This window comes from Eptatretus burgeri, chromosome 12 (genome assembly GCF_056783735.1).
Source record: "Eptatretus burgeri isolate ZD-2024b chromosome 12, Ebu_testis_v1, whole genome shotgun sequence".
Classification (NCBI taxonomy): domain Eukaryota; kingdom Metazoa; phylum Chordata; class Myxini; order Myxiniformes; family Myxinidae; genus Eptatretus; species Eptatretus burgeri.
In genome coordinates, this window is record NC_140972.1 from 10,886,245 (window position 1) to 10,901,699 (window position 15,455).

Genomic DNA, 15,455 nt, shown 5'->3' on the forward strand with positions numbered 1-15,455 from the left:
TCTGTAAAATGTTCCGAGCACAAAAGCAAACATTCTGTCGGCCCGATCGACACTGGGGTATTTCGAACAAACCTCGTCCAATTTCTGGCAAACTTCGGGTCTTTCGGCCATTGGTATAGCATGAAACCGTCTCGGTTTGTATTACTACAACCAACAAGGACACATCGACTCTGCATACAGTATTTGTGGAAAATCGAAAACTATTGGCCGTTTGAGTGAAATTGTACTGAGATGTAACCTGCACATAGTCATGGCTAAGTATGATAAAAAAGATGATTTCGACTTTTAATCACCAAATTACTTTATAAACCGCAAATCGGAAAAAGACACATCATGTCTTTTGTCGGGAGGGTATCAAGGGATAGATTAGCATCGAGGTGGTCTCAGCGTTTGTGTTCCCCTTTAATGAAGCTCTTCAAGAGTACTGCCTGTAATTAAAGAAGCACTTCAGGAGCCATGCTCATAACAAAGAAGCATTTGAGCCCTGCCCACATGAACTAAGTACGGAAGCCATGCTGATATTAAAGAAGCATTGCAGCCCTGCCCACATTACAGAAGTACTCGAGCCATGCCGATATTGCACAAGAATTGGAGCCCTGTCCACCCCATATTACAGAAGCACTGGAGCCTTGCCTGTTTTGAAGAAGCACTGGAGCCGTGCCCATATCAAAGAAGCACTGGAGCCGTGCCCATATCAAAGAAGCACTGGAGCCGTGCCTATATTAAAGAAGCACTGGAGCCGTGCCCATATTACAGAAGCACTGGAGCTTTGCCTGTTTTGAAGAAGCACTGGAGCCTTGCCCGTTTTGAAGAAGCACTGGAGCCGTGCCCATATTACAGAAGCATTGGAGCCATCCCTACATTAAAGTCATGCCTGCATTTAAGTCATGTGAGTCATTCCTGCATTTAAGGACTAGTTTTTATAAAAGCTGTGGTTACTGATTGTTCATTTCTGCATTATTCTGCCACATTGCATCCTATTTAAACGGTAACAGACACTGCTTCTGTTTCTTGGTGGTAATTATTGACAACTCAGGTTTGTGTGTGCATTGTTTTCCTCCCATTTTCTGATTTTTTGATGGTACCATGAAGGGATTTCTCTTCCTCATTTTAATTCCACTGCCACCTTATTAAAATGTGGACAAAGAATAGAATGTGGCTAAATAAAAACTTCTGACTGAGGAAAGATAATGATCGAGTCATCAATTGGCACTTTTAAAGTATTTTTTCTTAAACATTCGAGCTAACTTCGATTTCTGCCCTCTCATACCTTCGTTACGTGCAAATTTATGCCCAGGTTCTCGTTTGGCCCTAAAACCTGCTGCCGACCCATCCCTGGTCTTCAAACTTTCGCTGCTATCACACTGGACCATGTCAACTTCGGTCGTGTCGGACTCTTCAAGAGGCATTTCCTCCTCCGATTGGGTGGTGGTGGAAGCAAGAAAAGCAGTGTCTTTCTGACTGAAATCTTGACATGAGGTGATATTTTGAAGGGAGCGGGTCGATCGCACGTATAGTGGGGACAGCCGTCCAGTTTTGAGACGTGGAAAATCTGATGCACTTTGAATCTGTTAAAAGAAAAGAATGAATGGGATTAGATTGTGTTGATCACCTGTAGACCAGTGGCTGAATAATTAGTTTGCATCATTATTTTGAGAACAACAAAGATAAATCAAAACCAGTCTGAAGACGACGATGGTTCACGAGCGGTATTTGACGATGTAGATTGTTTCAGAAGTCAAGGATGAGACAATGTGATAATGTTTGACCAAGTTATAAAAATGATCAACATGATGTGGTACGAGTGACAGGTTATTAGCTGCAAAATGTCGAAAACCCGGTTTCATTCAACAATTTTAAAACTTGACCTTTGCATAACCTTTAAAGGACACAAAACAATGTTGTGGACATTAAAATAAGGAAACAGGATACGTGCTATAGCTTAATGGAGTTAGTTTGTCGAAGAAGGTCGAAAACCGGGTTGGATACCCACAACTTTGAAAATTTGACCTTTGTGAACTTTAAAGGTCAAACGTCAAGGATTATGACCTTTGGTGCAAAACTTCCTCTGGAACATTCCAGGAACAATATAACATCATATAGGCTATATGGCATTTCGCACTCCTCGGATTATCCATATTTTGATGAAATCAGCGTAAAAACAAACTTGAAGGGGGTGCCACGGGCAAGGTGTTCGAGATCGAGCAAACTGGTTTCAAGACTTTAGGTGGGGAATGACCTCAACATTATGCATAAAAAATATTGTCATCCTAGCTCTCAAAGTTTGGGCGGTCGTATGATTTTTATGTCAAAATTCAAAATTTTCTAAGTTCGTGAGTTGGGTGGATATGCTGATTCTGGCTCACTTTCCACCATGTTAATGAATGGGGGATTCTCAGCGATTCATATTTTTTTCACTAAAAAATAAACCTCCTTTTTATCCCAACCTGTTGAATTCTCTGCTGTTGAAATATCTAAAACATGTAAGTGAATGGAGATTTTAATAGCCTCCCCTTTTAGCCAAGGAGCACTTTTTTTTTCAAATAACCAATGGATATTGTTTAGCTCACTCATTGAACCGATAAAGATTTGTTCATTCTCAAATATGCCTGGTGTTGGCTTAATGGTTAAGGTAGTGGGCTTGGGATCCTAGGGTCGAGTTCAAATCCCGCTCAGCTGTTGAATTAACACCAGGTGGGGTTGACTCTGCCTGTCATCCTTCCGAGGTCGGCAAAATGAGTGCCAGCATGCTGGTATACTGTGTCGGAGTGGCGACCCGTCCAGGATTGTTCCCAATAGCCAAGGAGACTGCTTCGGCGGCACCAATGCTCTGCACAGAGTATGGTCCTAATGGATGGATGGATGGATTCTCAAATTCCTTCGATAGTTTAATTTTCTTTGCACAATAATCCCCATCTAAAATATTTAAAAATAAAACATTTGAATCTATATATTTTTCAAGATACCCCTTTTGTGTCATTATGAAATGATATACTTCTCTCATTGATCTCATCTGACCACCTCCTGAGTTGCATATCATTTTGAGATTGAAGTAAATTATTTTTCCATTGTTCAATTGATAACCATCAAAGTTTTCAGTCCATTTAAGGATATTAATTTTTTTCTTTACATCCTCTAACTTACTAGTTTTTAAATTGATTCGCTTATTTGTTTTATTTACCTTTGTTTTAGTTATTTTTTCAATAAGACTTATTTGATATTTTTCACATTCATTATGTTTTCCATTTATAAACCAAGACTGAGATTTTCTCCACTCTTCAGTTTGATTAATACTTGGTTCGACCATTTATATATTGTGTAAAAGGTGACGGTAGCCCTTAAAAACCCGAACCCATATTCTATTTACTTAAAACTTGTATCCATATGGAACACAATCTATTCTATATACTCTGATTAAATATTCAGTCTGTCATACAATATCCATATGGAACGCAATCTATTCCATTATCTAAAATAAATCTCTCATCATCAAAGGCTCCTAATGCCTTTTTATTTACTTCTTCACTATAGATCTTATGTTGATAACTTCTTATTGTATTCATTTTCCTCTATTCTTCTTTCTTATTCATTAAACAATTATAATAATTTCTAAAAGTTATTGATTTCTTTATTACATATTTCTTTATTCCCTTTAACCTCTTATCAATCTGATCACCATACTTATAAGCATATGCCTTTGCTCTCAATCCAATAAACTCAATCATTACTTTCCACCCAACTCATCCTTAAACTTTCCAATAACCTTTTCATTCTTTTTTGAAAATAACTCGCTCTTCTTACTAAAATTACTTGTATCATATACTCCAATATTTTTCTTCATATCTTTATAAACATCATCAGTTTTTATCTCTAGGATAAAACTATCAGTGTCCATATACAACAATGAAACATTTTCACCATACTCTTTCTTCAAGTCATTATACAAATAATCATACATCAATATCTTTGATAAATCAAGAACTGCTGTTCCAATATAAATTGGTTTATCCATTACAATACTTTCCTTTTCCATATGAATAGCAGAAAAGTTCTCTGAAAAAACCTCTTATCTCTCAAAACTTGGTTTATTTATCAATCCAGAAGCTTCTTTCCAAGATGTTGCAAATCTAATGTTTTGCCTGTTTCTAACATTCTCCATTGTCTTTCCAAAGACAGCATTATTCATCAATTTATATGATTCCCCTTCAAATTTTACTTTTGTATTTGTTCTCATATCTGTATTGAATTTAATATACTTTTTCATCCAAGGACTGTGTTTAAATTTTAAAACTCTATGAATTTTAGCTACTCTCAATCCTTCTCCCAAAAACTGTTTCAAGCTTTTCTGATGCAAAACATATTCCTCTTTATCATAGAATGTTGCTAATAACTTTTCTGTTGATTTACCTTTAATATTAAAACTTTTATGAGAATCACTTAACCATTCCTTCTTTGGGGTTTCTTTCTCACATGCAAAAGGAAGGTCTTTATGCTTATTATGAAGATCACATAGGTACCTCAAATCAACTTCAAAATAATAACCTTCTTCTTCCTCATTCAATTCCTCTTGAGAAGAAATAACAATTCATCAAAACCTTTTCATAATCCTTTTCTTCCACCCACTCTAATTTACCATATGGCAGAGATTGAGACATTGCCCATTCATACAAATTATTAGCATCAAAATACATCAAATAATTACTATATTTTTCACTATCTTAATTTGGAAGATATTTATTATTTGCTTCAGCATATCTTTTTGAACATACTTGTGATATTCCACCTCTCTTAGACTTCTCAATCATCAAAAGCATATCTACATCACCTGTTGGCAAAGTTTCATCGAAATCAGTTCGCTGGTTCGTGCTGTGGAGCCTGGCGTTGCAGACACACATATACACACACACACACACACACACACACACACACACACACACACACACACACACACACACACACACACACACACACACACACACACACACACACACACACACACACACACACACACACACGGAAAACCCGACAATAAGGGATATCTCATATATCGCAAATCCAATTATTTGATGTATTTTGATGCTAATAATTTGTATGGATGGGCAATGTCTCAATCTCTGCCTTATGGTAAATTGGAGTGGGTGGAAGAAAAGGATTATGAAAAGGTTTTGATGAATATTGTTATTTCTTCTCAAGAGGAATTGAATGAGGAAGAAGAAGGTTATTATTTTGAAGTTGATTTGAGGTACCCGAGTGATCTTCATAATAAGCATAAAGACCTTCCTTTTGCATGTGAGAAAGAAACCCCAAGAAAGAATGGTTAAGTGATTATCATAAAAGTTTTAACATTAAAGGTAAATCAACAGAAAAGTTATTAACAACATTCTATGATAAAGAGGGATATGTTTTGCATCAGAGAAGCTTGAAACAGTTTTTGAGAGAAGGATTGAGAGTAGATAAAATTCATAGAGTTTTAAAATTTAAACAAAGTCTTTGGATGAAAAAGTATATTCAATTCAATACAGATATGAGAACAAATACAAAAGTAAAATTTGAAGGGGAATTCTATAAATTGATTAAAAATGCTGTATTTGGAAAGACTATGGAGAATGTTAGAAACGGAAAAACATTAGATTTGCAACATCTTGGAAAGAAGCTTCGAGATTGATAAATAAACCAAGTTTTGAGAGAGAAGAGGTTTTTTCAGAGAACTTTTCTGCTATTCATATGGAAAAGGAAAGTATTGTAATGGATAAACCAATTTATATTGGAACAGCATTTCTTGATTTATCAAAGATATTGATATATGATTATTTGTATAATGACTTAAAGAAAGAGTATGGTGAAAATGTTTCATTGTTGTATATGGACACTGATAGTTTTATTCGAGATATAAAAACTGATGATGTTTATGAAGATATGAAGAAAAATATTGGAGTATATGATACAAGTAATTTTAGTAAGAAGAGTGAGTTATTTTCAAAAAAGAATGAAAAGGTTATTGGTAAGTTTAAGGATGAGTTGGGTGGAAAAGTAATGAGTGAGTTTATTGGATTGAGAGCAAAGGCATATGCTTATAAGTATGGTGATCGGATTGATAAAAGGTTAAAAGGGAATAAAGAAATATGTAATAAAGAAATCAATAACTTATAGAAATTATTATAATTGTTTAATGAAAAAGAAAGAAGAAGACAAGCCAGCAGGCGACGAGGGATTCGCTAGGATCGAAGCGCTGGATACAATGCTTTTCATTCTGACCGATCCACCGACGAAGATTCATTGCCAAGACGTATTAGTTCACATACAATTGTTCCTCCAACTGGCAAGATTTTTCCTGTTGCGTATTTTGCCAACTGGCACTCCTCATAAAAAATGACGGTAAATAGACACCCTATTTTTGAAGGACTACCATTTGAAAAATAATCGGTTTGCTGGTTTGTGCTGTGGAGCCTCGCGTTGCAAACACACACACACACACACACACACACACACACACACACACACACACACACACACACACACACACACACACACACACACACACACACACACACACACACACACACACACAGAAAACCCGATAAACTTCTCTCAATGCTCTTGTTTGACCACACCTCCTGAGCCATACAAAATTTTTCAGAAGCCACGCCCACTTTCCTACGCCACTCCCACTTTAAATAATAAATAATTGGAGGTGGTGTGTGGGTCGTGGAATCGTTTTCGGTAAATAAATAAATAATTGGAGGTGGTGTGTGGGTCGTGGAATCGTTTTCGGTAAATAAATAAATAATTGGAGGTGGTGTGTGGGTCGTGGAATCGTTTCCGGTAAATAAATGAATAATTGGAGGTCGTGTGTGGGTCGTGGAATAGTTTTCGGTAAATAAATAAATAATTGGAGGTGGTGTGTGGACCGTGGAATCGTTTACGGCAAGTAAATAAATAATTGGAGGCGGAGTGTGGGTCGTGGAATAGTTTTTGGTAAATAAATAAATAATTGGAGGTGGTGTGTGGGTGGTGGAATCGTTTTCAGTAAATAAATAAATAATTGAAGGTGGTGTGTGGGTCGTGGAATCGTTTTCAGTAAATAAATAAATAATTGAAGGTGGTGTGTGGATCGTGGAATTGTTTTCGGTAAATAAATAAATAATTGAAGGTGGTGTGTGGGTGGTGGAATCGTTTTCAGTAAATAAATAAATAATTGAAGGTGGTGTGTGGATCGTGGAATCGTTTTCGGTAAATAAATAAATAATTGAAGGTGGTGTGTGGTCGTGGAATCATTTTCGGTAAATAAATAAACATATTATTAGAAATCCACAAAGACAGAAATGCTGGTGATTCCATTTATTTTGGATCCTTTTCACTTTGGTCAATAACGTTTGGATCGAGGAGAGATCGAAGGTGGAATGACAGTGTCGTTCCTTACAAACACTGTATACACACCTTAAATGACGGTAAATAGACACCCGATTTCTGAAGGACTACCATTTGAAAAATAAAACCTCAATCAAAAATCGGCTCGAGTAAAATTTTCTCAACATCTCGAAGTGTTTAATTCCGAAGTCTCGTTTCTCTACATTCAAAACTGAAGGACAAGTATTGAAAATACTGTACGCGGTTTTTCGGCCGCTGCACAGCAACGGGTGGTTGCTCGGCAACGAAATTCAAACGCGCACATTCCCAGTATATATTCCACCAATTGGCAAAGTTTCATCGAAATCAGTTCGCTGGATCGTGCTGTGGAGCCTCGCGTTGCAGACACACACACACACACACACACACACACACACACACACACACACACACACACACACACACACACACACACACACACACACACACACACACACACACACACACACACACACACACACACACACACGGAAAACCCGACAATAAGGGATATCTAGCATATATAGGGAATCCAATAGGGAAATGAATACAATAAGAAGTTATAAACATAACATATATAGTGAAGAAGTTAATAAAAAGGCATTAGGAGCCTTTGATGATAAGAGATTTATTTTAGATAATGGAATAGATTGTGTTCCATATGGATATTGTATGATAGAGTGAATATTTAATCATAGAGGATATAGAATAGATTGTGTTCCATATGGATACAAGTTTTAACTGAATAGAATATGTGTTAGGGTTTTTAATGGCAACCGCTGCCTTTTTCACAATATATAAATGGTCGAACCAAGTATTAATCAAACTAAAGAGTGGAGAAAATCTCAGTCTTGGTATATAAATGGAAAACAATGAATGTGAAAAATATCAAATAAGTATTATTGAAAAATAACTAAAACAAAGGTAAATAAAACAAATAAGCGAATCAATTTAAAAACTAGTAAGTTAGAGGATGAAAAGAAAAAAAAAATATCCGTGAATGGACTGAAAACTTTGATGGTTATCAATTGAACAATGGAAAAATAATTTACTTCAATCTCAAAATGATATGCAACTCAGATGACTTTGACCTTGGGTCAATTTCGATCAAACTTTGTACACATGTTAATATTACATGCATGGTCAGATGAGAACAATGAGAGAAGTATATCATTTCATAATGACACAAAAGGGGTATCTTGAAAAATATAAAGATTCAAATGTTTTATTTTTAAATATTTTAGATGGGGATTATTGTGCAAAGAAAATTACACGATTGAAGGAATTTGAGAATGAACAAATCTTTATAGGTACAATGAGTGAGCTAAACAATATGCATTGCTTATTTGAAAAAAAGTGCTCCTCGGCTAAAAGGGGAGGCTATTAAAATCTCGATTCACTTACATGTTTTAGATATTTCAACAGCAGAGAATTCAACAGGTTAGGATAAAAAGGTTTATTTTTTAGGGAAAAAAATATGAATCGCTGAGAATCCCCCATTCATTAACATGATGGAAAGTGAGTTAGAATCAGCATATCCACCCTACTTTCGTGACCTTGTGACCTTGACCTTGGGACGAAAATGAAAAATCAAGCTCCGTGGGGCTATGCAGGTGCCATTGGGCTAACAAAATACCGAAACTCCTGCCAGGTTCGACAAACCCCTCGGAGAAGATGGATTTTTATGTCAAAATCGCAATTTTCTAAGTTCGTGACCTTGTGACCTTGACCTTGGGACGAAAATGAAAAATCGAGCTCTGTGGAGCTATGCAGGTGCCATTGGGCTAACAAAATACTGAAACCCTGCCAGATTCGACAAACCCCCTAGGAGAAGATGCAAATTGAAATCGGCTACCCCCTAAAAACACAATTCGCAATTTTCTAAGTCCGTGACCTTGTGACCTTGACCTTAGGACGAAAATGAAAAATCGAGCTCCATGGGGCTATGCAGGTGCCATTGGGCTAACCAAATACCGAAACCCCTGCCAGATTCGACAAACCCCTTGGAGAAGATAATTTTTTACGTCAAAATTCGCAATTTTTTAAGTTCGTGACCTTGTGACCTTGACCTTAGGACGAAAATGAAAAAAATCGAGCTCCGTGGGGCTATGCAGGTGCCATTGGGCTAACAAAATACTGAAACCTCTGCCAGATTCGACAAACCCCCTCGGAGAAGATGCAAATTGAAATCGGCTACCCCCTAAAAACACAATTCGCAATTTTCTAAGTTCGTGAACTTGTGACCTTGACCTTGGGACGAAAATGAAAAATCGAGCTCTGTGGGGCTATGCAGGTGCCATTGAGCCAACCAAATACCGAAACCCCTGGCAGATTTGACAAACCCCTTGGAGAAGATAATTTTTTATGTCAAAATTCGTAATTTTTTAAGTTCGTGACCTTGTGACCTTGACCTTAGGACGAAAATGAAAAATCGAGCTCCATGGGGCTATGCAGGTGCCATTGGGCTAACCAAATACCGAAACCCCTGTGAGATTAGACAAACCCCCTTGGAGAAGATGCAAATTGAAATTGGCTACCCCCTAAAAACACATGTTTTTGGGGCGTGGCTCCGCCCATAATGGGCGCACCACGCCCATTTTCAGGAAAACACAACTAGATCATGATATAAACCTCCCACCAAAATTTTATCAGGATCGGATCAAAACCCACGGAGCTACGCTCGGGACAGACAGACAGACAGACAGACAGACAGACAGACAGACACACAACAATAACGAATATAGTGGTCACTTATTTTTTTAGTGAAAATATTTTTCGTGAACCAATAACAACAGATTGTATGACATGGGAATCTCTTGATAACGAACAGACACGTTCTGTGGACTAGTAATGGAAATTTATTCGACTGGCTTTCCTTCGTACGACCCCCGTGCCTCCCACTTATGTTCTGTGCCTCCTTGCTTTCAGTGTATTGTTCATTGTCTTCTTCTTCTTCTTCTTCCTTCGGCTGCTCCCGTAAGGGGTCGCCACAGCGGATCATCCGTATGATCCGCATAGTGATTTGGCACATGTTTTACGCCGGATGCCCTTCCTGACGCAACCCTGGTCGCCTCTTACGACACAGGGATATGGTACACCTATTTTAACTGGGGTATACACCGGCCCAGTACACTGGTACTCATTTCGCCGACCTCAGAAGGATGACAGGCTGAGTCAACCCCCTGGTGTATTAATTCAGTGGCCGAACGGGGCTTGAACTCAGGACCTCTTGGATCCCAAGCCGCTGCCCTAACCACTGCGCCAACACCAGGCTCAGTGTATTGTTCATTGTATAGAGTTGAAATGTGTTTTCTTTAAAACCAGATTATTCACTGAAGCCCTTCTTTATAACGGAGCCTGACTGTACTACCATGGAATAAGTGTACTTTTTTCAGGAGTGCCACACTTTTAGGTGGGGTAGTGTTTATCTTCATCACGCTCTTTGGCGTATCAAACTGCCAGGCAGTTTTATTGACGAAGGGTTACAATCCTGGACAGGTCACCACTCTGCTGCAGGATACTTGACTGACGGTGCAGGAATTGGTCATTTGTTCAGGGTGCCGCTGATAACTCACTGACTTTTCGCGAAGGACACTGTGGGATCTTTTACACCCACCAACTAATGTTAGCAGATGAGACGCCCAGTTTAATGTGCATTTGAGGGACGGCACGCTCATTGGTGCCGCACCCACAGTATGGAGGTTGTAGCAGGGCTGAAATTGAAACACAGGCTCGCACGACATCTGAGGTTCAATGCTTGGAATGTCATAATTTATCAATCGAGCAACTTACCAGTCTCTCTGTGCTTTTCCCATCACTCTTGTTTGTAAAGCGCAGGCCTCGGTCATGCTTCTTTGGGCTCTCTGACATCTCTGAGCCTCCTCCACCATCACATGCAGAAGTATCTGTAACCATGGTTCCTATGGAGTCACAGGAATCTGAACTCTGGTATTCCCTTCGCAAGAAGCAGAGTGTGGGGGTGCAATAGGAGGAACAGCGGCATTATTCTCAGATTATAGCTTTGTTTTTGACCTTCACACATGCTTGTAGCTCTTCCACAAGTGTCTGTGCATGTAAAGAAAATAAAAATCTCAATCTCTGTGACTAAATACATAGACACCAGGTTTGTATTTGCACACATCAGGTTGTTGTAACAAAGACAACCTAGTGTTGAGGACAAAGACAACAACCTGTGTGCAAATACATAGACATCAGGTGTGTATTTGCACACATCAAGTTGTTGTAGCGGAGTTATATTGATTTTGTTTACCAGCCTGCATCCCCAGCGAGACATCTTCCAGAGTCTCGAGTAGCGTGAAGATCACCGGTGGTTGTGGTGTACTGCTGGGTTGAAGTGGGAAAGGAAAGTGAAAATCCACGTTCCTCATGTTCCACCGCCTCGAGTTGTGGCTCAGCCAAAAACGAGCTCGGTGAGAAGAAATGCAGGTTCGATTCGTCTGGTAAGGAAAATGAAGGAATACAACAATAGAACATAAAAAGTCCATCGGCCTGTGCTTGGGTATCATGCGTTGATATTAAACGCAATACAGTATAACATGTTTGCTATTGTGAAACTAATGGTTTTTATATCTTGTCGGGTATTACACCTGTTCAAACTCTTGTTTTTTTGGTGAAAGTTACTCACAAGCAAATGGCCTGGTTGCCTGGTACTTATGACGGAGGTCTGGAGTTGAGGATTCACAGAATCGGGCGATTGACATATTTTTTCCCCCCAAATGGAGGAACCAGTCAAACAAGTCACAAGTTCAACTTAGCCAAAGGATTCCAACAAAGGACTTAAATACACAGTTTAGGCTCATGGAGGAGTGAAATAACACGATGAGGGGGTTTAGACATACACAGAAGGGACCAAGTGGACAGCTGATACTCGACAGATACAAACGTGATCTGTAAAGAAAAAAAAAACAGGGAATGGTAGAGCAGTGGGAATACAAAAGGACGAGCAATGAAATGGGATACGTGAGATGACTTGCCGACGGGTGAGTGTGATGAGATAGTTTTCGTATTAAACTCCAACTTTGAAACGTGGTTTGTCCAAAACTGATTACGTCTGATGGTGAGGTCCAGGTACTCAATAGACAATGAAAGATATAATTATTAAGATTTCCAGGCCGAGTTGTCCAGTTTTGCGTTTGATGACTGTTCAGTCTTCACAAGCAGGTCAAGTTGTATCCACATGGTTCAACTTTTCAGTTTTTTTCCATTTGCTGTGACATAAATCGGCCTGGTAATTAAACGTATTACATCATCATTTGAAGTGCTATGACATCAATGCTGATGCATCACTATGTTTGCATCTCACGCGTTATCTTTTATGGATGTGAAATAAAGGCTTATAGAAGAGAATTTTAAAATATTTTTCACTGACTTTGCCCTCCAATGACACCATCAAACAAATGGACATTATACATGATGGCCACACCACCCTAACATTCAGGCACACTTCCCAGAGGGAGACACGGTATCTGGTTTGGTTTGCTTCTTAACACCAATGTGAAGGTCATATCACAGGGAAAGTTTAAAATTATGACATTTACTATTAATCATGTTTGGCTGGGGGGGGGGGTGGAGGGGCTGTGAGTGCCGTTGTCTAATATATAAAGCTCTTTCCAACCACTGACTGACTCACTCACTGACATTGAAGATCGGTGCCTTCCGGGTGACGTTGAAAGTGGAAATTTTGTGTGCCGAGAATTTGCATATCAGGCCGGCATCCAAGCCGACACACCGGGAAAAACCACAAAACCATTGGAAAGCGTCCGTAAATTAAAATATAAATAAATGAAAATAAATAAATGAAGAATCAAATGCAGGTGAGCAACCTGAGACACTGGGGAAGCACGGTTCATTATTATTCACAGCATACCCCGCTAGTAAATATATATATTTTTGTTTGGTTCCATGGCCACAAGAGAAATTCTATTAGATTTTTGCATGTATTGGTAAAAGGTGAAGCATTGGTCCGTATGCGTGTATGTGTGCTGTATCCACCGGTGCTGCTCATTTGTACAAACAGAAAATGGTACGAACCTGACTCGTCTCATCCGCGGACATTTCCTGTATTTCTTACGTTCTCATGAGTCCGATTTGCATTCAGGAACAGATAAGAACAATTATGGTTAACTATTGTGAAATTGCCACTCTTTAGTCGAAATACTGAAAAACATCGTCAAACAGACAATTTGAATCTCAGATTTCTCGCTAGCAATGGCAGGTTAAAAGTGCCCTGTGAGCCAAACCAAGTCAATGTAACCACACACAGGGCGTGTGCAGAATGCCTCGTTTAACATTCATACATCATTTTGAAAGTCACGTATTTGGTTTCTTCTTTATGAACACTGCCGAGCTTGATGATATCCCATATGACTGCTTTGTTCATCACGATAATCTCATTTCCAAATTCCCTTAAATCACTGTCGATACAATGTTTTCATTCCCTTTATATCACTCTTCTGGTGAAAAGCCAAACTTTGAATATTTCTTTTGGGAAGTTGAGGTTCATGGAAGAGCTTAAACAGCAAAGGGTTACCGGACAAATAAATCGGTGGAGGGGAACAAGCAAACGAAGACTAAGATTGCATTGCAGAAGACCATATATATATATATATAGAGAGTTGGTTACAAACTTTTGCTTGTAATGGTTCAGTGGACCAGAAAGCATTTTAGAACTCGCACATAGGTAGTTAGACCTGCATTTATTATTACTACTACTACTACTACTACTACTACTACTATGGCTCCAATTGTGCGCGCCTTCTTGTGAGGTCAGCAGAAAACGTTTCTGACCCAGGTATTTCATGAACGAGCTATTCCAGCTCATCAGGCCTAATGTTTGACTCAAGGTTGCGACGATAAGTGAAGCGACTGCCGATTCAAATGCAACGTATTTCAAACAAGATGGAACTACAAATTGAAATTGTTCTGAGGTTCGGTGTGCTCTAAAATGAGCCCCCTGAGCACATCTGAAAATGTTGCACCACTTCACAAGTTGGACTGAGATGGATACTGTAACGGGCTCGGATTCCCTAACTGGCGATGCAAGACTGCCGGGGATGAATTCCCAGGATGTGTCTATGGCTGACTGACTCTGTAGCGGGAGCGTTGTCAGCAGCGCTTTCGCAGCCCTGTGGTAGCACACGTGTGTCAGCCATTTGTAAAACTTGCATGAGAGGCTTGAACTGGCACACGTGGTCATACGTGTTGAGTGAGGTACGATGAAAGGACATGGGGGTAATGTAATGATTAAACATCTGAAAATGCTACTCCACTTCACAAGTTGGACCTCGATCCAAATACTGAGTGAAGATGGATACCTTGGGCTACCTTTGCGTGAACCTCGTTCCCTCTTATCAAGTCCACTTGTGGATATTGCAACTGACATGTGGACAGTTTGTGATTGTTCCTCGATTCCTCTTAATGACAACACCATTCCTATCAACTACTTAATGAAGGAATATTGTTTGGAAAAACAAAGCAAAGGATAAATATGCATTGGGAATATCTTTCCCACATTTACTCTCCTTTGATTAAAAGGAACAGACTGTAAAGAGGTTATTTATTATATCCATTGCGCCAACACATCCTTTAAAGAGGAAAGTGTCCACCCTTGAACATCTTTAATTGATCATTTTATTATTTCCTTGTTTTATTATCCTCATGATGTAATAGGTGGCATGATACATCATACAATAAACAACCCCTATGATGTGTGGATGATTTTGATCATGCTTTCACTGAATCCATTTATTAAATATCCGAACCTTTAGAGACCTTCTGGTCTGGATTCATTCGCTTATGTAATATCGAGATGACCCTCGTGGAGGTCACAAATAATTGCATTCTGTATCGAGAGAACCAGGACAGGCCACAATCTCAACACTGCTGAATTTATCGGCTGATTTTGACACCGTTGACCTTACTATATCAATTGCTCGTCTTCAATCGTGTTACGGTACGTCTGGGGATGCTCTAATCTGGTTTCAATCTTATTGTGCATCTACTTTGTGTACAAAGTCGAAACTCGTGGAAGAGTTCGAACAGAACACACA

At 38.9% G+C, this 15,455-nt stretch overlaps 1 protein-coding gene across 4 annotated transcripts in view; it reads right to left on the reverse strand.

The window, feature by feature from the left end:
- Positions 1-383: 383 nt before the first annotated feature.
- Positions 384-15,455, reverse strand: part of LOC147015083 (stromal interaction molecule 2-like) — a 106,748-nt gene continuing 91,676 nt past the window's right edge. For all 4 annotated transcript variants that reach the window (XM_085849488.1, XM_085849485.1, XM_085849486.1 and 1 more), the window contains 3 exons: positions 11,657-11,843; positions 11,179-11,341; positions 384-1,568 (listed from right to left, as the gene is read on the reverse strand). In XM_085849488.1, the coding sequence (XP_085705614.1) occupies positions 1,203-1,568; positions 11,179-11,341; positions 11,657-11,843 (716 nt within the window). In that variant the 3' untranslated portion in view covers positions 384-1,202. The remainder of the gene's footprint in view (positions 1,569-11,178; positions 11,342-11,656; positions 11,844-15,455) is intronic.